Genomic DNA, 24,659 nt, shown 5'->3' on the forward strand with positions numbered 1-24,659 from the left:
ATTATTATTATTATTATTTTTATTATTATTATTATTATTATTATTATTATTATTATTATTATTATTATTATTATTATTATTATTATTATTATTATTATTATTATATTATTATTATTATTATTATTTTATTATTATTATTTTTAATTATTGTTATATTATTCTAATTGCATTTCTATTGGAAATCAGATTTTCAAGAAGATATGTACTCATGTCCGGAAAACCTGCAGTCGTCCAAGATGTAAGAAGACCATCGAGCCAATGGGAGCTTGCTGTAGAATGTGTGGTATGACGTTGAATTCAATCTTTTATATGTGGAACCTTTTGGTATTGTCTTCTGACCTGTAGGTCCCTTGTTCCAGTCCTACAGTGAGAAGCGCCGGGTGCTTGGGAAAGACTCTTTGATCACATTCTCTCATTGTACTCAGGTGTATAATAAGTACACGGCCAGTAACAGCGTCATCTGTATGGAGAAAAAAAAATAATGTCTCGTCCTTTATGTTAAGGGACATGGTTGTCATGCAGCCCCATGAAAAGCGTTTTTAGCTATAAAAACTCAAAAAACAATAACGTATGGTTTCCAAGTATAATTTAATCCACCATTAAATATTCTGCTTAGAAACCTGTTCAAGTCAAGTAGTGAACGATGATGATCAAATAAGACATAATCTTTTAATATATATATATATATATATATATATATATATATATATATATATATATATATATATATATATATATATATATAGACCATAGACTAGTCACCATATTAAAAATAAAATCATATTGATACAATTCTTTGTCAATATTATTTTGAAATGCTAATAGGCCAAATATTTTCGCGTTCACATTGTTTTAATGGAATTTTTACTGTGATATCCAACGTCATATTTAATTATGAAATTCAATGCTATCCAAGTGTTGGCTTCTTTTTCTTATTCTTCTTAAATTTAGTAATGAAGTGTAAAGGTATTTCAATCAATGGAGCAACCCTTACACCCCTACATAATGAATGGACTATTTTGTCACACACTTACTGACAATACGCCCTCTCAGATTCTGGCCGGAAAAGTTTGACTTAATAGACACCTAGTGGAAGGGAACATAACCACGCGTCTCGAACAATTGTCCGAATGTAAACAATAGGGAATGAGATTTCAAAACAGATTTAAGAGTTGCGCCCCTTTGTTGGAAGTCGCGTCTTGACAACCGACAGACGCTATCGCCATTAATAGTACCAATCATTAGCGGGAAGTTCAATAAGTATAGGAAGGGTTGTCTCATCGTATTGTATTTTTTATCAATATCTTTTATTTTTAATTTATAGTCTACATCATATTTTGTTAACATTTCATAACGGAGAAAACTTGTAGAAATAGTCAGTAATGATACAATAAAGTAATAACAAAATCCGTGTATAGATTATTGCTAACGTTTAATAGTGGATAGAACTTGGATTGATTGTATGGATCAGAGGACGAACCGTACAAGACTAAAAAACCGGAAGTAAACATTGAATACAATAGAAGTGCGTCGTAGTGCTTAAAATGTAAGACAAATGTTCGTGCGAAGCACCGACAGAACTGGTCGCCACACTACCCCTCCCCCAGCGGGGCGCAACAGTTGTTAAGCGGAATCTTGGTGGTAGCCGAGATTCTCGACCTGATCGAGTTGTTGTCGCCAGGCGTCCCGTGACAGGGGTCGAATTCACGCGTTTCAGTTGCGTGTCATCTGAATGAGGTAATGTCAATGGTTTTGGGTTGGCTGTTGTGTGGCTGATGTTAGTGTCTGAGTGTGAGAGGTGTGCAGTTTTCAGAGCGACCTTTCATGTCCAAAATGAAATATTTGTCCCTTTTGTCAATAATCCGATAAGGGCCGTCGTATGGACGCTGGAGCGGATGTCTGTGCGAATCAATTCTCACATAAACGTAACCAGTAGATGCCAGGTTGGATGGCACATATGTGGACTGTTGGCCGTGAAACTTGGGGGGTGGTGGTTTCATGGAACGTATTGTGTTTTGTAGCCGCTGAACGAATTCTGACTTTGGTGTAGATGTTTCAGGACCAGTCGACGAAAAAAACTCTCCTGGAAGACGAAGGGTTGAACCGTAGACTAAATCAGCGGGGGAACAGCCAGAGTCCTCTCGCCAGGATGTACGAACCCCAGTAACACAATGGGTATCTCCGAATACCAGTTAGTGCCTGTGGTCCGGGCTTTCAGTGCTGCCTTCAGTTGGCGATGGAATCGTTCAATCATCCCATTTGCTTGAGGGTGATATGCGGTTGTTCGGTTGACGTTGATGTCCAAACACCTGTTGCACTCTGTCCAAAGTGCCGATGTGAATTGTGCGCCACGGTCGGAAGTAATGTTTTGAGGAACACCAAATCGGGAAATCCAATGGTGTATCAAAGCTTGAGCACAGGTAGAAGCATGAGCATCTGGAAGAGGAATTGCCTCTGGCCACCTCGTGAAGCGATCGATGACTGTAAACAAGTAAGTCATACCTTGGCTGATGGGTAGTGGTCCAACGAGATCAACATGGAGGCTACTAAATCGATTCGTTGGTAGTGGCCGGTCGACAAATGGTGCTCGGGTGTGCCTATGCACATTGGAAGATTGACAATGATGACACTCTTTACACCATTTACGTATGTCTCTTTTCATCCCATGCCAAACGAAACGTTGACTGATGGCGCGTTGTGTGGGCCGTGCGCCGGCGTGGGAGAGACCGTGAATTTAGTCAAAAATTTGTCGAGTCCATGACGTTGGAAGAATGGGGCGTGTTGCGCCTGTTGAAGTGTCACACAAGACTGTGGATGAACCAAATGGAATGTTCTCAAGTGTAAGACCTGTGGTAGATTTGCGATAAGATTTCATTTCCTGTGAGTGAACCTGGTCATATGCAAGTTTAGTGAAATCAGTAATGGAACAGATGCCTGAGTCTGTGGGCGTCATAATATTAAAACGCGAGAAGGCATCAGCTTCCACGTTAAATTGACCTGTGATATGCTGAATATCAGTGGTGAATTCGGCGATGTAAGACAAGTGTCTTGTTTGTCGAGGCGAGCGGTCAGTTTGACTGATGAGAACGGAGACAAGTGGTTTGTGGTCTGTGAATAATGTAAATGCCCTACCTTCCAGGAAATGCCTGAAGTGTTTGACAGCGCTGTAAGCGGCGAGCAGTTCGCGGTCAAACGCATTGTATTTTTTTTCTGTGGCTGAGAGCTTCCTAGAAAAGAAGGCAAGCGGGACCCAGTTATGACCTTGCTTTTGTTCAAGTTGTGCACCGACAGCTGAGTTGGAAGCGTCAACTGTAAGACTTGTTGGGGCATTTGGTAGGGGATGGTGAAGGAGAACAGCGTGTTTCAAAGCCTCCTTGGCCTTTTCAAACGCCGTATTGCAGTCATCAGACCACACGATGGATTGTCCTTTGCCACTTGCCTGAGAATGTAGTGGGGCAAGGAAGTCTGCCACGTGTGGGATAAATCTGTGGTAATAGTTTAGCAAGCCAAGGAATCGCTGAAGGCCAGCACGGTCAGTGGGAGGGGCACTGTCACGTAGAGAGGCCACCCTGTCCGGTAGTGGAAGAATCCCTTCAGCAGTCACACGGTGGCCAAGAAAATCCAACTCGCTAACACCGAAAACGCATTTCGCCTTGTTGATCACAAGTCCGTTTGTAGAGAGGAGTTGAAAAAGTTCCCGTAAGTGTTCAATATGTTCTTTATGTGAATGACTGGCAATCAAAATGTCGTCAACATAGACGAAAGCGAAAGCTATGTCTCTCAAAATGCCATCCACGAGTCTTTGAAATGCTTGGGCAGCGTTCTTCAAGCCAAATGGCATCCGCACGAATTCCCACAACCCAAATGGCGTAATGATTGCTGTTTTTGGAATTGACGACTCTGCCATAGGAATTTGATGATAGCCCCTAATCAGGTCGATCTTGGAAAAGGTGTTGCATCCAGAAAGGCGGCTATTGAAGTCGTGAATATGAGGTAGAGGATACCGATCATCTTTGGTCACAACATTGAGGTGTCTGTAGTCACCGCAAGGCCTCAGTTGGCCATCCGATTTGGAAACTACATGTAGAGGGGATGCCCATGCTGATTTAGAGCGACGGATGATTCCCATCTGCTCCATCTTGAAGAATTCAGCCTTTGCTGCAGTCAGTTTTTCTGGATTGAGACGGCGCGCTCGAGCGTGGACGGGCGGCCCATTGGTGATTATGTGATGCTCCACGCCGTGTTTGTTGCGAGATGAGTTAAACTGGGGAATGACAAGGTCTGGAAACTGTTGAAGGAGGTCAGAGTATGCAGTACTTGGGTGCACTGAGAGGCCGGCAAGGCTTATGGGTGAATTAGTAAATTTAAGTGGAACAGAAATGTTGTCCATAGACAAGAGTCGTTTTCCTTTTAGATCAATTATCAGGGCGTTAGAAACAAAGAAATCCGCACCCAGGATGGGACGTGTCACATCTGCCAGGTAAAATTCGTGATTGAGGACTTGATTAGATTTTATTTCTAAAGTGATGGTGCGTTTACCCCAGGTTTTGATTGATGTTCCGTTTGCAGCAGAGAGTGTGATAGAAGGTGTTAATGTTCTGCGGTCTTGACTTGAGGCGGGGTATACAGAAACATCAGCACCAGTATCGATCAAGAAAGATTGTCCCAAACGTCTATCATAAATGGAAAACGTGTTTGAATTTGGATTGCTGACCGATTCCACGTTCATCGACCAGCCGAAGCGTTTCCCGAAGAAGGCAAGTTTTGATTGTTTCCTTTGAGTTTGAGTAAACTGGAAAATTTACAACAATCTTGGCAGTGACGGGCGTCTGGTCCAAATCGTTGATGATAATAGCAAATAGAGTTGGGCATGCTATGTTGAAGAGGCTGTCCACATTGGCGGACTGTCTTAATTGCAGCAACAGTCTCCTCTGACTGTGGTCGTGTGGTTGTTACATCCTGCTGAGGGTAAGTCAGGAATGGTGATGAGGAAATATGTTGCACACCGGACATGCGTGTCTCCCAGATCCTGTCAGCTGCCTCAGCCAATTTTCTGTGTCTGTAAGATTGTGCCCGGCTAAAATGCCTCGAATGTCCGGGGGAAGGTTCATGAGAAATATAATGCACGTTTCAGAGTGACAGGGTCATCATTCAGTGCATTTATCTTGCGCAGTAGAGCAGTTGGGCGTTTGTCACCAAGACCATTAAGATTAAGGAGTTCTGTGTCTTTCTGGGTCTGGGATTTGCCGAAGGTCTTGATCAAGGCTTTTTTTAAGCTGCCATATTTATCAAGATGTGGTGGGTTTACTAGCAGTGACTGAATTTCTTCTGCAGTATTTATGTCAAGAGAACTGACAACATAGTCGTACCTTGTCTGATCCTGAGTAATTTTCTTGGTGTTGAACTGTGCCTCCACTCTTGCGAACCAAACCTCCGGTGATTTAGTCCAGAATTCCGGGAGCTTGATGGAGACAGAGTTGATTTGTTGTTCACGGAAGTTGGTGGAAGCAGCAAGAGCCTGTAGTTGGCCTGTCAAATTCGCGACTTGTTGTGAGAGATCTGGTTGAACCATTTTACGTATTCGCGTCGGGGTCACCAATGTAGAAATAGTCAGTAATGATACAATAAAGTAATAACAAAATCCGTGTATAGATTATTGCTAACGTTTAATAGTGGATAGAACTTGGATTGATTGTATGGATCAGAGGACGAACCGTACAAGACTAAAAAACCGGAAGTAAACATTGAATACAATAGAAGTGCGTCGTAGTGCTTAAAATGTAAGACAAATGTTCTTGCGAAGCCCTGACAGAACTGGTCGCCACAAACTAAAGAAATATAAATCTTGTAGTTGGAGACGAAGCTTCGGTTTGTTTACAAATAACTTCTCCGCCGGTGACGTCCAATCAAGGGACGCTACTCTTCCGCTAATCTCATTTTCTATGGTAGTGCTAAACTAAGCAAGCTACACGGGATTACTTCGATGGTATGTGTTTAAGTAAAATACTCACTAGTTCTACACGTTGGATCTAAAGTGCCACCACAGAAAATTATGTGTAACCTTTCACATTTATAGTCTGATTGAGTGAATCTAGTGAGAACTAATCACACACATAGAAGTCGTAAAACTATAACAAAGAACAGAGGGTGTCAACTTCTTTTATTCTATTTGTCAGCGTGGTCAGAAATCCCGCGTTGGTCAAAAATCTACTGGTTAATATTATATCAATCGATTAAAGTAACCGACTCAAAATAAAGTCTGAAATCCAAAACGTCTTAGGTTTAAGATTTTGACAGGTTAGGGGTAATTTTAATAGATCAGTATACATAATATGAAGTAGACTTTCCTTGGCCAAAATGTAGAAAGGTGTTTCTCGGTACACCTTTGATATTCCGTGAGATTTGAAACACAGTATTTGTTGTCGGAATTTTGTTTGAATGGCTTGTAAAAAATGAGTATAAATATCTATATAGCTCATTTCCTTTGATTTCCCATGCTCGATTCACTTCACATTGTTTAAAATCTATTTTTTCTGCAGGTCATAAGAAACCAACCTTCCTTTTTGTAAATCCCATCGCCTGTTAGATTCCTTTTTTAAAACATATATGTAGTAGTAGAGAAGCCTCACAGTCTGAATGACGCTTGCTGTATGATTCAGTCATTGTCGATTAGTATAGCTGCTCTCTACATCCATGTTGTTAATTGTTTCCATTGGTCATGGTCCTGTGCCAGGGTTTTGAGGCTGTCAAGATCTTGTTGTGACTTTAGGGCACTGCAATATTTCTTAGTTCTTCAGGGATTAATTCGGCCTGATTTCTGATAATATATTAATAGAGAGAGATCCTGGTTCAGGTTAGTTATTATTGATGTTGGTGGTCTCCCTGCATATATTTGTTGCCATGAAGGAAGTATTCTGTCATTTCAGTTTGGGCTGGGATGTTATCTTCTCGACATAAGATGTGACCAAATAGCCTCCATCGCTGTTATTTTTGTACTCAGGCGTTGGACCCTGGTTCTTTCATAGAGATCAGTATTTGTGATTGTCTCTGGCCGATAGTTTCCAAATACGCGACATATTTGGTCTAGTGGTATGACACTCTCTTTCGGATCGAAAGGTCCTGGGTTCGAGCCTCGCTCGGCGCATAGTTGAGTCCTTGGAAAAGACTCTTTACTCACATTCTCTCACCGTACTCAGTTGTAAAATGAGTACCTGGCCGTTAACAGCGTTGTCTTTGTCCGAAAAATTGTAATATCGCCTAACAGGCGTCATGTCTCGTTTACATGTTAAATGTTGCTGTTGACCAGGGACCCCTTGTAAAGCGCATTGAGCACGTTAAGTGGATATTGCGCTATATAAATGCTCAATATTTGTTTGCGGTGGTATGAATCGAGACTTTCTAAGTTCTTTTGTTGTTGTTAGGCCCCAGTCCCACATTTATATGTCAATATCGGAATAACCAATGCCTCCTAAATCTGTATTCATTATTCTCACTGATTATGTTATATCTATTCCACAAATTTACAAGTTGGTTGAATGCATCAGTGGCCAGCTGCTTTCGTTTTCTGATATCTTCAGTTTCGTTGAACAAATTGCCTATTTTACGTACACTTTTCCAATTATTTTAATTTCTATTAATTTTTGTATGTTCTGTTTTGGATTGTTCACTTTTAGATTCCATGCTTCTAGGGTAGATAGTTGATATATTGGCGTGTATATTTTCGCTTGATGTTCTGATTCAAAGAGTAGTTCGCATCACCTGCGGATACTAATTCACGTGTGATCTTCTTTGTTGGTAGTAATTTTGGTCTTAGTTCTTTCATGGCCGATTCGAGGGATATCGCGAATTGAATTGGGCTCAAGCTGTCTCCTTGAGGGGGTCCAATTGAGGTTGATATTGTTGTTAATTCTCTGCCGGATTCAAATTGTAATGTAGTATTTGATAATAGGTTCTTATGACGTGATCTTTGTCCAAAAATGAGTCAAGGATTGGTAACAACTTGGTTCTACAAAGGTGGTGAAAGCCGAACTCATATCTATTCCAAGTATGGTAAATTCTTGCTTATATTTTTTTCTATGCACACTTACAATATCGTCACTGCTTAAAGCCCCTGCCAATTTACTCACACGTCGAGTGGAGTTAAGGCTTTAATGTGCCCGTCTTACCCAAGGACTCATCACAAGGGCCAGAGTTTTGCGTCTGTCACTGACCACTGCTTGACGTTTGCTACAAGACAACCTACATACGAGACGAGAAGCAAGTAGACAGTTTCCTATATGACACTTAAGATAATCAAACTAATACGTTGTTTTGTGTACAATTTTTAATAGGGGCTGTTCTGAATATGACCAGAGGATATGGCTATGACCATGCGGCTTTTAGAAACTTGATCACAACCAACTTTTACACTCAAGAGGTATTCAAGTATTATTGTGGTTGTACTATGGGGCAAACCTATTAAATTTATCACTGACCATAAACGATTCACAATGAGCAACTATATTTTCAGAAAGGGAGATTGAAATCTGTATCTGGGGTACTGTCTATTCAAAATGGTTTGCTTTCCTAGGGTAATCAAGGAATAATTGGTTAATAAATCAATGCTAGAATTAATAATAATCCCTCCTTTGCTTCAATTTTCATTCCAACTTAAGTCAGATCGAAATGAGTCATTGACTTGTAATATTTATTTCATAATAACTTAGTGAAATAAGACATAAACTGTATTCTATGTAATTAGAATGGGTCCTTCAGAGCCATGTGGCTCAAGGAGCTGGAAATTATCGCGGGTTCTTTAGCGTTCTATGGACAGCAAGCGTTGGTTTCTACCATTTGAGTGCGTATTCCAGTCTGATGACGCAAAGTACTCTCATCCAGATCAACCAGACCAAGTTACTCAATCACTGCTGAATGAACAGAGGAAAATGTGGGCAAAATTCCTTTCCTCATGGCACATAGCCAAACTTTCTATTCTCTGACTCGAACCCCTGTACTTAAAATCTTATGGAGACCGTAACACCCCGACAACAAGTTATCCCTTATTGTCCATTTAAATGTTCAACAGGTGAAGAGAGACATCAACATGACACTGTTTCTGACCTATAATGGGTTTCTACAAATGACTTTCAATGATGATACTGGAGAGAAAAGTGCAACTCTGGCCAGAAGGATTAAACAGGACATAGATAAAGGTGTGTAGAACTGATTCCTTCTTCATTTCTTTTCAAATTCCACTACATTTCGACAGTTGGACATTACTTTATTTTTTGTTTTCACATTCACACGTGGCAACTCCAATTTTTCGGGGGGGGGGGGGGGGGGGGGGGGGGGTTAGGTTTATTTTTGGTGGAAAATCAGGGCTGAGAATCTTCCGGGCGGATTTCCGCCTAAATGGTAGTTTATCTCCGCCCATCCGATCACATTTCCTCCTTTTTTTTCAAATTTGCCGTGTCAAACAATTTCCCCAAAACCACAAAATCACCACTATTTCTTATGTCATATTTTGACAGCTGTGCTCAGTCTCATGAAATTAAGTGACGGTCCCGTTTTTATGGGCCAGACAGTATGGCACCAAATGTCACAATTGACACAGAAGACCAGTGGTGTTCTTGATGGTTGAAGGGGAAGGGGAGGGGCAAATGGGTCTGGATTTTTTCCCCTGTTGTTAGGTACCTATTGCCTTTTTAATCTCTCTCTCTCTCTCTCTCTCTCTCTCTCTCTCTCTCTCTCTCTCTCTCTGTGTGTGTGTGTGTGTGTCTCTCTCTCTCTCTCTCTCTCTCTCTCTCTCTCTCTCTCTCTCTCTTTCCCCTCTTTGCCTTTCTGTCTATTTCTCTTTTCTTCTTTAAAATTTTTTTTTTTTTATATATAGAATTTAAAAGGTCAATACATAAGTTATTCTGGTAAAGAAGTCTCTTCCCCCCCCCCCCCTCTCTCTCTCTCTCTCTCTCATTCTTTCTTTCGCAACCATCCATTTTATCATCTGGTATATAGAGATTATATATTAGAACAAAGCAATTGTGATTGGACTATGGCTTTAAATTTGAGAGATTCTTGGGTTCTATAAGCTGAATGACTACTATGTTTCTTTGCTTGTGTTTGATCGATAGACCGAGAAATTTTCCTCCTTTTTGACAAATTGCTATTATCATCACTGAATAAAAAAAAAACACTCACCAAAACCACTACATCATCATCCCTACCACCACTACCACATCACCCCTACCACCACCACACCATCATCCCTAGCACCACTACCACAACTACAACCACATCATCATTCCTACCACAACTACTACTACAACCACCACCACATCATCAACCCTACTACCACTACTTCAACCACCACTACTACAACCACCACCAAACCTACCACCACTACTACTACAACCACCACAACACCATCATCCCTACCACTACTACTACTACAACTACCACCACATCATAATTCCTACCACAGCTACTACAACCACCACCACGCAATCATCCATACTACTACTACTACAATCACTACCACATCATCCCTACCACTGCTATTACTACACCCACCACCACATCACCATCCATACTACAACCACCAAATGTTGTAATTACACTTTCAACTTTTGACATTCCACCGAGTTGTGTCAGAAATTGCTGCAAGACAAATTTTGGATCGCGTCTCAGTAAATTTTAGTGAAATTCAAATTTATAGGTTATGGTCGCATGGATGGGTCATGATCTTCACGATGAAAAATGTCCTCCTTTTTTGTGACCAGTCATTCTCACCCCTGTACTACAACCACCACAACATCATTCCTCCCACCACTACTACTACTACCACCACATCCTCATTCCTACCACAGCTACAACCACCACCACACAATCATCCATTCGACCACTATTACTACAATCCCCCATCGAGATACAAAATTGGTAACTATACATTAGTAGATATCATCCCCCATAAACAATATGGCACCATGATCTTCTCAAAAAACCCTCAGTGTACTACCATTATGGATTCGTCATTATCAGTAACTAATATACATAAAACAATTGCTAAACACGCGGAAATCACACTAATTAACATCTACAAACCTCCCCAAGAGACATGGCCTACTCCCACCCATATCTCACACATCCTACTATCACCACAGGCGACTTCAACAGTCACCATCCAGAATGGGGTTATAAAACTAGCAACACTGCTGGAGACCAAATATCCGAATGGGCCTCACAAAATAACCTCCATCTACTTTTCAACCCAAAAGAAAAGGGAACATTTTTTCTCTGCCAGGTGGAAAAACGAATACACACCTGACCTTACATTCATAACACAGGACGAAAATCAAACACCTCTCCGAGCTCACCGCCAAGTCCTGAACAATTTTCCAAACAGCCAGCATATTACCATCCTTATTACAATCGGTCTCACCATCCCAATAACACCATCCCTACCCAAACCACGATGGAACTTCCAAAAGGCTAAATGGGAACAATTCACTGAACACAGCGATCGCGTACGTGTAAGAATACCACCAAAACAAGAAAACATCAACCGATTTTCCAAACTAATCATCGCTAGGGCTACTAAACACATACCACGCGGATATCGAAAACATATTATATCCCATGCTGGACAAAAGAAAGTGAAAAATTATTAAAACTATACGAGGAAACACAAAACCAAGACATAGCTGAAGAGCTTCTTCAATCCCTACAGGAAGGAAGACAAAAGAAATAGATTTACACGGTTGAAAACCTCGATTTTAAACACTCTAGTAGACATGCCTGGAATCTTCTCAAAAAACTAGATCCAGATAAAGGCCAATCAAAACAACAAGCTGCCCCGATAGAGGTAGAAAAAATAGCCAAAGAAATAAAACTACGTAGTACACACACACACCCAACCACAGATTCGAAAAAGGAATCCGCCACCAATACCAAAAACTATATCAATCGCGCCCCCAAGAAGGGCTCTCATCAATACCAATCTCCAAAACCGAAGTAGAAACTGCAGTTAAAAATATGAAAGCAGGACGCGCTGCCGGAGTGGACGGTATATACCCTGATATGATAAAACACCTTGGCGCGAAAGCAACACATTGGCTCTCCATTGCTTTGTCAGACGTAATAGAAACAACAAAATACCCCAAAGCATGGAAAGAAGCTAAAATCCTCGCAATTCTGAAACCTGGCAAACCACCTAATGACCCAACCAGCTACCGACCAATATCTTTGCTCTGTTGTTTCTTTAAACTAATAGAGCGCATCTTACTCGGCCGTATTTCACCTACCTTAGATATGTATATACCACCTGAAAAAGCAGGTTTCAGGACGTGACACAACTGAACAGGTACTCGCGCTCACATCATTTATCGAAAGCGGATATGAACGAAAAGTTAAAACGGGGGCAGTGTTCATCGACCTGTCAGCGGCCTATGGTACAGTTTGGCATGACGGTTTGATGTATAAACTAGCAAAACATATCAATTGCAAAAAAAAAACATTAACACTCCTTAACAAAATGTCAGGAAAAAGAACATATCATGTTTGCCTAGGAGACAAGACCAGCAGGAAAAGAACAATAATAAATGGAGTACCTCAGGGCTCTGTTCTAGCACCAACTCTATTCAACGTCTATACAAGCGACATTCCCGAAACTAAAGTTTTCAAATTTGGTTATGCTGACGACATCGCAATTGCATGGCAATCAAACGACCTTAAACAAATTGAAAAAACGCTTACAGACGACACCAACATTCTGCAATCATTCTTCAATAAATGGTACCTTCGAATGAATACCACAAAAACTGTCAGTACTCTGTTCCATCTAGATAACCATCAAGCTGACCAACAAATAAATGTCACAACTAATAACTCTACGTTACCATACGACCAAAACCCAAAATATCTCGGCGTAATCCTGGACCGGTCCCTCACATATAGGAAACACCTAGAAAATACTGCACATAAACTCCAGAAAAGGAACGGTATCGTTAGAAAACTTGCTGGAACCTCCTGGGACGCCTCCACATCAGTCCTCAGAACATCCTCTATAGCACTCTGTTACAGTGTAGCAGAATACTGTGCCCCTGTTTGGGCATGGTCCACTCACACCAAAATAGTGCCGCTCTAAATAACACCATGAGAACAATTTCTGGCACATTGAAATCAACTCCCACCTCGTGGTTACCAATAATGAGCGCAATTCCGAAGAGAAGAGGCGACACAAAAACAATATCACCGACTGGAGAAAACAACATCAAATACTCCACTCAGAATAATCACCCAATCAGCCCCCACAACATCACACCTAAAATCTCGCAAACCGTTCTACAAATCCAAAAAAGAACATTTCGACCTCTCTGATAGCTGGAAAACTGAATGGGAGAAAAACAAACCAAAAAACAGTGATCTAACCGAAGACCCTACAGCAACACCACTCCCAGGTTTCTACACACTAAACAGAAAACAGTGGTCCTCCTGGAACAGACTACGATCTAAACACGGTAGAACAGCATCTAATCTCCACAAATGGAGCTATATAACAACACCAACATGCCAAGCCTGTAACGCTCCAAATCAGGACATGTGGTACTTCACTGTCCATCAACATCCATAGAGGGCGGCTATCCTGCTATCCACAAAGCTGATGACGACTACATCAAATGGCTGAATGAGTCACACTTGGAGGTGTGAAGACCATACGACACTACTACTACTACAATCACTACCACCACATCATCCCTATCACCACTACTACTATAACCACCAGCCACATCATCATCCCTACTACAACCACCAAGTGTTGAAATTACACTTTCAACTTTTGAAATCCCACCGAGTCGTGTCCGAAATTGCTGTGAGACAAATTTTGGATCGCATCTCAGTAAATATGAGAGAAATTCAAATTTATAGGTTATCGTCGCATAGATGGGTCACGATCTTCACGATGACAAATTTCCTCCTTTTTTGTGACCAGTCATTCTCACCCCTGAAAATAAAATAGACATAAAATGGTAAAATGGGTTGAATGAGGGGGAGAGGTGTCGTTTATCAAAACACAAAATAGAGGTTAAAATGTCCAATTAAAGATATGTTTGACAGATTTTAAGTACTCCTTTTGGAACAACCATTTTGACAGAACTCTGGTTTGACAATTAACTTTATGTTAAGGACATCCCTCTTTATACATTCAATTATGGTAAGTCTATCATCATTCTTCAATAGCATTATTAAAGATTCATTTCATCTGTCCGATACATCACAGACTATAACCATTGATTAGACCTAAGACAAAAATATGTCTGCGTATATTTTAAATCTCACCATTCTATTTCAGACCTGTCAAAAGGCGGACACAAATACGCAATCAGTGAAATCCAATTAATGTTGTCTACTGGGAATCCACTGAGCCCATCGGCTCATACGGGTATGCAAATATAACTAGAGATGTTAGCCCTAATGGTGCAAAGTCTCTCTCTCTCTCTCTCTCTCTCTCTCTCTCTCTCTCTCTCTCTCTCTCTCTCTCTCTCTCTCTCTATATATATATATATATATATATACATATATATATATATATATATATATATATATATATATATATATATATATATATATATATATATATATATATATACATGCTTCTGAGGCGTTAGAATTTCTTAAGTTTTTGTGGATGCAAAACAAGATGCCATAAGTTAATGTGAGAATGCACTGCTTGTGTGACACAGCTTATCCAGAGTAATGTTTCTGTTTGAAACAATGCTCATATGGATTCTTTTTGGCGGAAATTAACTCCCATTTCAAACGATTGTAATCAAACAAATCGTGAAATCAATTGCGTAAGAAATCACGCACTTTTAAAATCACTCCATTTGGCATCCTGTTTTAGATATGTAGTTGTGTTGAGTAATTAGAATTAACTCAATAATATATGAAATGTTGACAACATAAATATTTGATTTTTTATTTTTTGTTCATGAACATTTCAATGTTTTAGGTAAGACAGTAAAGAAACGAGAGATCTCCAAACAGGGGACAGTTTTTCGAAGCCACCCGGTTTTATATATATATATATATATATATATATATATATATATATAATATATATATATATCTCATGTGATCACAAAAAAAAAACCGAGCCGCTGTTTGTTTATTTCTATTGTAAAATGATATAAACATATCTTTTTCAAATTTTTAATACTATTATTAATAGAATTGCAAAATATCAAAATAATTAGATAAACGGAATAATATAATATTTTGTCACACCACCTAAAATGTTGACATCGAAAAGATGAAACAAATTATTAATGGCATTTGCGCGTTGTAATTTTGTTTAAAGAAGAGTCTTGTAGCTATTCCTGGGAAATCTATGCTGATAATTACATAAAACTATTGGAAGAAAATCTTTTGTCAGACTGCGAACACCTATATCCAGGAAGGAATTTCATTTTTCAACAAGATGATGCTACATCCTATACGAGCAAAACAACACAAGCTTTTCTTCGGAGTGAGAATATATTTCATAGAGAAAGACAACTGGCCGCCTGAACCACCCCGCCTGAATCCATGGATTACGCAAATTGGAATGCTTTGACCGAGAAAGTGGACAAAGAATTACATTCGCAGAAGAAACCCTGAGGGAAAAATTATCTTTATGATAGGAGCATCATAACACCATTGAGAAAATTCAGAAGTGTATTTCAAGTTGGAAAAAGGACTACGTTGGGTCAGTAAAGAGGACGGAGGTGGTATTGATCACATTAAGTTCTAACTTTATAATAGTTGGACCAAAATTGGCATGTGAGTTTGCTACATAGACGATTTCTTACATGATGAGAAGAATTATGATGCAAACGATGTTTATGGTGACATAATTAATGATTGATTAAAATGGCAACAAATGTTAATTCAGAAAAGTGAGTGGAGCAGGCACTTATGTTGGTAACAACAAGAGACGAAGAGAGTAGAAAAGTGCCTGAAGACAACAGAGAATAAAAATTGTTCACGGCGGTGATGGGGTTTGAACTCGCGACCTAATTGGTACGACAACTCCGCCTGGCCGGTGAGAGCGTGACACTTCTACAAATGTTAGTATCGTCGCCATTTTACTCTCTGCAATGTTGCGTCATTTTTCTCTGATATTGTATATCTGAACACGGTTTTGAAAAGAATCACAGTATCTTTTTGTTTCTCTGCCTAAATTCATACAATTTTGACTGTCTACGTATAAGGATTTCTTTTATTTGTATTTTGAATTTGAAAGAAATCCAATGAAGAGTCTCAGAGATATAAACCTACAATAAGCGGCGCGTGTTTTTGTGAGCGCCGGATATATATATATATATATATATATATATATATATATATATATATATATATATATATATATATATATATATATATATATATATAATTGATGGGTTTCCTGTAGTTCTGTGTTTATATATAGACACATTTCCATAGATTAATTTAACCACCAACCCTATATCCCTCTATCGTCGGCAGGAGGAAATCCGATGAGTAGCGGGTCAGTGGCTGGTATCGCGATCGGCGTCATCCTCATCTTGGTCATCCTTGTTGTTATCGCGGTCTGCTTCGCGTTCAAGAGAACAGGGTAATTATCTTTCATTTACATAATATTATACTCGCCTTAAGTAAAAGATGGTTATAACGAGAAAGTAGTGAGACCACAAGAATGGGAATGTGTTATTTAAAATGTATGTTTTAATGATCGACAGCTCTTCAGAAAGTGGGTTTTTTCTTTTTACCTAAATTGAGTGATTATCTAGAGCATGCCGAGTCGTTCTCTTTATTTGACTCGTTTCAAATAAGTACACGTCGTATTCCAATCTTGCCCTGGTGGTCGTTATAACCCATATCAATTTTAATCTTTTAATACGAATGAAATTGAATTCATAGTCAATGACACTCATTAATAAAAAAAATAATTAGCAGTTCTATAGCAAATAACCATGCGATGTCGTGATAGTAAAATATCTACCAAGATTATCGCGGGTAGCTACCCCTTTGGCCATCTTTACATTTATTTATAGTATATCAAAAGAAACAATCATTTCAGCAAAACCAATAGAATAACATTTATTTGATTTAAATGCTAGGTGCGGCAGCGGAACAACTAATGAAAATTGGGCACGGGGCTGATTAAAAACATTGGTGTCCCATCTACTGAGCATGGTTTTTTGTTGGTGTAAGCCAGGCACTGACAATCGAATTAATTAAATCGTTTTCAAATTTCTATGACTTATTGAGGTAAACGAATGTTATTTCTTAAAATGATTTCTTTTTTAACTTAAAATGCGATTCAGACCTTTTTTGACTCTGAATGTGATAATTGTTTACCTAAGAAGGGCTTTAGAAAGGAGGTTCGCATTGGATTTTCAGCCCCCGCTAGTGGTGACCATTGGTTGGATAACGATTTCAAGCAAAACTACCACTTTTCTGCCTTGGTACAATTTCCTTGAATGCGCAATAATTGATTCTGTTCTAATAGTTTCGGTACTTTATAATAAATTGGTTAATTGGCGACCATAAGTTTTGAATAATATTTCTTATGTCTTGAATGATATGAAAAGTTTTACAGGAAAGTATGAACTATTTTTCTATGACGCCCTCTTACAAACTGAGTGATTGGTTTTGTTATCTTTTTTGAAATCGAAAGTACGAATCTGATTTCAATACATTTTAATAACTAGATATGGCTAATTTATCGAACCAGAATCTTTGAAAAGTGGAAGTACCAATAATAATTTAAGACATGTTTAGAATTAGCATCTGGCTGTAGTTCCTGCAGACGATAGTTGGACTCATTGTCGTGCTTGCTCTGTCGAGTCGCACAAATATTATGGTGATCAGAATCAGACTCCGACATCCTGATTCGGATCACTGTTCCTCATTTTACTATGAATTATGGCCTGTTGCTGTACATTTATATTTTTTTCTCTATATGGTTAACTGATATATATATATATATATATATATATATATATATATTATATATATATATATATATATATATATATATTGACGTTATTGTATTAGTCTAGTTTATAAGTCTAGAGGGCCCCTTTGATCGTCACGTCAATTTCACAACTTGAACTTGAACAGTCCTTTCTTTTTCTACTACAGTTGCTAGTTAGCGGCTCTGATATTACCATATCATATTCATATATGATGGAACTTGGACTCTGACTCTGAATATATAGTTGTGCCCATTACATGGAACTGGTGTTGCTGATATGACTGTCAATCGTATGGGACTAGTAACTAAGACTCTGAATATATAGTTTTGCCTCATTGATCTGAGATGTTACTGTTACACTCACTCACTCTATTACTATTATCTCTGTGACTATGGAAAGGAATTATGGATCTGATGCTACTCCATTGACTGAAAGGAATGAACTATTGTCTGAATATTATATAGTTTTGTCTCATTGATCTTAAGTCTAAGATGTAACTCTATTAATCAACTCTATGACTATGGAAGGGAACCATGGATCTGATTCTGATGCTACTCATTGACTGTAAGGAATGAACTATAGCAGTCAGATTTTTTATGAATGGCGCATGTTTTTCTCAGATGTCCCTCTATCAAAAGTTGTAAAACTTTGTGTCAACGGCCGAATCAATTTCTCTTAACTGAATAAAGATTTTGGCCCGTATTGAATTGTGATGCCATATCATAAAAAAGATTTCTTCTTCACGACCTATAAAAAGCCACTTTAAAACCGCTGTCATAAAATTAGAGATTTTACACTGCTAAATATGTAAACAGTTTCGCACCACAAAGTAAGAGATGAATTCATCGTTTTTCCAAAAAAAAAATCTTGTGACACGGTAGTTCCGGCTGGTGGTTATGAGTTCACATCATACTATTTTCCGAATAAAAGCAAAACACATTAACTGTTATAAAGTATCAACTTATGTAGTTTGCAGCCAATTTTGACTTTATAATTTATTGCTTTTTATTTACATCACGTCGCAATTACCGAAGACTGATATGAATCTCTAGCTTTAACTCATTTGAACTAGCTAGTGATTAAATACTCAAAATTGTCAAATTAACAATGAATGTTTATATTTAACTTTGAAAAATTGTATCTATGCATGAACGTTTCACACAGCATTTAAATGTTTCTTTTAAACCTACAAGCTCTTAAACAATACGATATGATACGGAATCTCTATCGGTTCCTTTCTCGTAAAGCTGCGAAAAGAAATCTACTTGTATCTATCGATAAGCCATTAAAGAGGACAGCTATGGAATTGGAATTTTACAATCAACCCTGAGTTTCGCATGTTATTGTTGTTACGTTGTTGTTGAATACATGAACATTTTGTGGAAACACTATATCATAAATTGATGAATTTCTACTTTTGACTGGTCTACATTAAATTTATGTAATCCTCTTTTGGCATAAATACGAAGCTATTTCTCAAAAATTTGAACTCAAAATGTTGGAAGTGCGTAATGTTCACTTTTATTTGTATTCATCAATAACGTTTATTGATTGTTATAAAATGTAAACTTGTCTGTCGTTCCTTCATATTCAGATTCTGTACGAACATCATATAAGTCTCAATTAACTGAACTTTCCATTTTGACAAATTCTTTCAAAATGGATAAGCGGAAAAACATAATTTCGACACTATAAATCATTTTTGAGTTCCGCTCCTTACCAGTTATCGATTTTAATATAACTGTAATAAGCAAAGTACTTTCCTATTGTTTTAAAAATTCGTGAAATTTTTTTTTTATTGAGACAAAATGATCCAGAGGTTGATACAAATTTTTGCAGCTGTACATCGTGAATATATAGTTCTGTCTCATTGATCTGATAAGTTACTTTATTAATTAACTCTGTGACTATGGAATGGAATGGAACTATGAATTTGATGCTACTCCATTGACTATATGAAATGAACCAGTACTCCGAATGTTTTTCCTCACATGAACTTTTGCCTCTTGTGGGTCTGATGTTCATGGACGTTATTTGTTAGCAAATTCAAGATGGGGAAAATTGTGGTGTTGCGAATTGCAATGGTAACTACAATAAAGCTAACAAATGTTGTGTGTTCAGATTGCCTAAAGAGGAACCAGAACAGTAAACATGGTTAAACAAACTCCCTCCTCGTGATGATATTGAACCACATCCGACAAAATTTGTTATTTGTGAAAGACATTGGTCTGCATGTGTTCCAATGAAATTTCTACCTGGCAGACCGATCGTCCCTTATAGGGATGAAATAGTGTTCAAAAAATTAAAAAATCAATAAATTCGAGAGATCCTAATTACAACTACTATGTAGTGTATCCCTTAGTCGATATTTTGGTACTCATATTTTTCTTGGGATCATCCTCCACATATTACCTCCCTTTGTTGATATTGTACATCTCCTTTCCCCTTCATCTAATTGTTCATCCTCATCCTCATCATCACTTTACATGTACATTCATTAATCTAGCTTCTAAAGAAATCATCATGAATCAATCACTATAAGGTCAGTTTTTAGAGTATCTAACTACTCATCCTTTCCGTTTCTTGGCTACTCTTATACACTGCTGATAATAATCTTTAAATATTTTTTTGGACCCAGCATTCACAACCACTTTCTAAAAAGGTAGATCTTTCCATATAATGCCCCTGCTGTTAATTTGGTATGAATTTTAAAAAATTTTTGTTGGCCCCCACAAGCGTTGCCTGAAGATTCATTATGAATATCCTTTCAGTATAGTTGTCCTTGTGTGTACCTAATCTACCGTCACCATTGGTATTTAACCTGTCATTCTTGAAAAAAAAAAAACACCGGTTTTGCATGCCATCTTGAATTAGATCGGTATATTCCAGGGGTCGATGGGAACCGAATCTCTTGACACTTAACCAGTTGTCCACCCTACTCTGGAAAGACAAGTATTCAAAAATTGTCCAGAAAACTTGTCCTTCAAATATCGATCGATTTAAATGACCATCTTGGCAAAAACTCTCGATTCGGTTTCGCGAAATCCCAGGTTTGAGGGTTTTTGCCAAGATGAGAGTCATTTAAATCGAGTGATATTTAAAGGACAAGTTTTCTGGACAAATTTTTAAATACGTGTGTTTTACAGAGTAGGGTAGACAACTGGGGATAATTTGCCATTGCCTGAGAATGAATGAAACTGAGTGATATAAAATTGTTAAACGTGATTCAACGCGACCGAACGGATGACTCCAGTCAAACGTGTAATGTGGAACGTACATACAGTATGTAGTTACAGTTAGACCACGGGCATTAAGAAAAGTATGGACTCTAAAATAATGATGATGATGATGATGATGATGATGATGATGATGATGATGATGATGATGATGATGCTGATGATGATAATGATGATGATGACAATAATGATAATAATAATAATAATAATAATAATAATAATAATAATAATAATAATAATAATAATAATAATAATAATAATAATAATAGTAGTAGTAGTAGTAGTAGTACTACTATACTACTACTACTACTACTACTACTACTACTACTACTACTACTACTACTACTACTACTACTACTACTACTACTACTACTACTACTACTACTACTAATAATAATAATAATAATAATAATAATAATAATAATAACAATAGTCATAATAATAATGATAATAATATGTAATAGTAATAAATATGAGTATGTCCATTCCATAAATATTTAGGTTATCAGACCTTTAAATAAGTATTAGTCAATAAAATGATTGATGACTGCTGAATTGTATGAAGGGAATTGGAGGCGGGGTTTGTATTGTTCACTGAGAAACGGGATATTTTTATTATCTTTATTTATCAGTTATCCATTCAAATAAGAAGGTAGTTAAAATTAACGATTTTAGGTAGGTTTTTTTGTTGATCTCTTTTCAGCCGCGCGATACCGAAAATGCCCAGCATCACAATGCCGACCGTCTCCATGCCAACACTTCCACGTCTCCCACGGCGCATGCCCAAGGCAACAGCCCGTGTGCCTGCTCAGCCCCACACAGCGACCCATGTGGACCCAGGATTTGCAAATCCATTGTACGATACCTCTCCATTTGATGATGGGAATGTAAGTAATTTAGAGAGAGAGAGAAAGAAAAAAAAAAAGGTTGATATGATACATTGTTAGAAATCAAACCGCTCATACAAACTTCCAGATCATATCAGCGCCTGGAATATGACATTCATTATTAAAGATTTATGCTGTAGAGTATACATTTACGCGACGCCTGCAAGAAATGATAAGAAAAGGACTAAAGAGGTTTTTCACCTAAGGTGGACTTTTCTCAGAATTTTCTCCGATATCAACTCCTTATAAAAGTTGAATTCAAGATCATAAGGCTATAAACTAAGTGATTTCATTTTCGTCTCCTTTCGGTTCCAGTTCGTGAATAACCAGTGTGTCATAGACGCTATACAGTTCTGTAATATACTCACAACAAACACATGAAACATACCAGCACACAAAACTATAGATAGTTCGAAGATGACGTCACTCAGGTCTTTGTTATTGTTTTTGGCCATCCACGTTTATGAGTAATGCTCACTGAACTGTATTAACCCGACTATAAACGTTTATGGATACACACAGTTTTGTGTGTTGGTCCGTTATACTTCCGGATGGCAATGTTGTGAGCTTCTTAGCCAAGCGCATACTATCTATAGTACGTTCCAACCGTCATTAAAATTTTACATTGTCTGGTATTTTAGGTAGGATTTTAATGAAAATTGGCTCGAACACTAAAATTGTTAATGACGTTAGACATTTTTTTTTGCATCTGTTACAATGACATACTTTGGGATTTTTCTTCTTTTGCGGTATATACAAAAAAAAAAAAACAAAAAAAAAAAACAAACAAAAATAACAAACGAAAAACAAAACAAAACAAAAAACAAAAACATAAAAAGCCCCAACTAAGTGCCTGGTATGAGTGACCATTTGGATGTTTTACATTAAGAATATACACACACTAAAGTCTGTTGTGATTACGAATACTGAACTCTTCCATAGGCCAGGGGTTTATTTTACGCAAGATTGCGATTCTGGGTTCAAAATATCTTAGGGCTTGCACAGTACATATATAAACAATTGTTACTACTTGTCACAAGTGGAACTATCGATTTGTCATTTTCCATTTGTCACGCAATTAATCCTCTAGTGAAGACGCAAATTTCACACCTACATGAAATAGCAAACTCTAATGTACCTCATCGCTTAAACTTCGGCAATACCGGACAATGTAAAAAACAAAGAATCATATGGGAATGAACAGGACGCGCTAGCTTTATAAAACCTGTGATCCACAACAAGACGGTCTCTTCCACAAAAACATCTTAAAGAACAGACGTATTTTTATCCTGATTCAGTGGTGTGATATTCATTAATAAGGGGTGAGTAGATTACATTGAATTAACTTTCTAAAATTTATTTCTGATCTACAGTCTGTATCAACAGCTTTTTCTGCATATTTTACGTCTCTGTTCCTATGAGGTTGATGTGCATGATATCATTATGACTTTGCTACATGTAATGTGAACATAATTTTCAATACCATGGTTTAGCTAGTTTGTTTATCTAGCGCAGACCGGTACTTCTTGAGACCAGAGTACCTATCAGTTGTTCATTTCATGTTATCTGGGCGTTAGCATTATAAATATGTTACTTAAAATATTCATGAGTCTACACGTTTCACGTTCAAGTGTTAGACTATTTCATTAAATATTATTAGACCCTATCTCTACCTCTGTCTGAGAGCACTCCAGTCCCGAAGACAGGCCAAAGAAGATTAACACGGAAAAGCAATGACATAGGAAGAGCTGTCCAACCCCATCATTGCTTCAAACGGTACCCTTGCAAGCAAGACCTGGGAGACGCCCAGTTTGGCTAAGGACCTCAGCTGGCACCAAGATAAGAATCACAACAATAAAGAAATATTGTGTTTTTTTCCTTTGTTAGTGCCCAATAATGAATAATAAATATTAAAGCATGTAAATACGTACCATAATATTTAAAACGGAATAAATACGATTTACTTTTACTGGAACTTGTTTATTCATTACTCATTAATCATTGGTGTTAAATATTTCCATGCACTCTGTAACGGGGAAATCATAGGATTTGAGGACCTCTATTTAATTTAATTATAATTAATAAGGCGATTCTGTGCAACCTATGTAAAACGCTCGTGTGGTGTGGGGACTTATTAAAGCAGTTTCTTAAATTTTAAAATTTAATCTCCACCTTACACTACTAAAAGTTGAAAGCCAGAGGCATAGCTTGCTGCTGTGATTTCTACAACCATAACAACAATATGGATTTAATATGCAAAATTGTCACAATGAGGAGTATTGATAGAAGTATAGATATTTCACTATAGATAGTATGCAGATGACGTCAGTCAGGTCTTTGTTATTGTTTTTTGCCATTCGCGTTTATGAGTAATGCTCACTCGACTGTATTAACCCGACTATAAACGTTCATGGATACACCAGTTTTGAGCTTCTTAGCCAAGCGCATACTATCTATATTTCATATAACGCACCCCGCAGTGAACATAATTCAAGAATGGCGAACATGCACCATATTTGTTGGGTGACCTGTAGGTTTTATGACATGTCTTGTGCAAACTTAAT

General features: G+C 37.9%; 1 protein-coding gene across 1 annotated transcript in view; it reads left to right on the top strand.

Moving 5' to 3' along the window:
* Window positions 1-24,659, top strand: part of LOC144979427 (protein amnionless-like) — a 53,147-nt gene that overhangs the window by 22,986 nt on the left and 5,502 nt on the right. The window contains exons 6-11 of the mRNA XM_078926074.1: window positions 187-283; window positions 8,331-8,416; window positions 9,065-9,191; window positions 14,324-14,413; window positions 16,498-16,606; window positions 21,912-22,095. Coding sequence (XP_078782200.1) covers window positions 187-283; window positions 8,331-8,416; window positions 9,065-9,191; window positions 14,324-14,413; window positions 16,498-16,606; window positions 21,912-22,095 — 693 coding nt within the window. The remainder of the gene's footprint in view (window positions 1-186; window positions 284-8,330; window positions 8,417-9,064; window positions 9,192-14,323; window positions 14,414-16,497; window positions 16,607-21,911; window positions 22,096-24,659) is intronic.

The sequence above is a fragment of the Berghia stephanieae genome, chromosome 1 (genome assembly GCF_034508935.2).
Source record: "Berghia stephanieae isolate SIO BIC M18660-M18661 chromosome 1, UCSD_Bste_1.3, whole genome shotgun sequence".
Classification (NCBI taxonomy): Eukaryota; Metazoa; Mollusca; class Gastropoda; order Nudibranchia; family Aeolidiidae; genus Berghia; species Berghia stephanieae.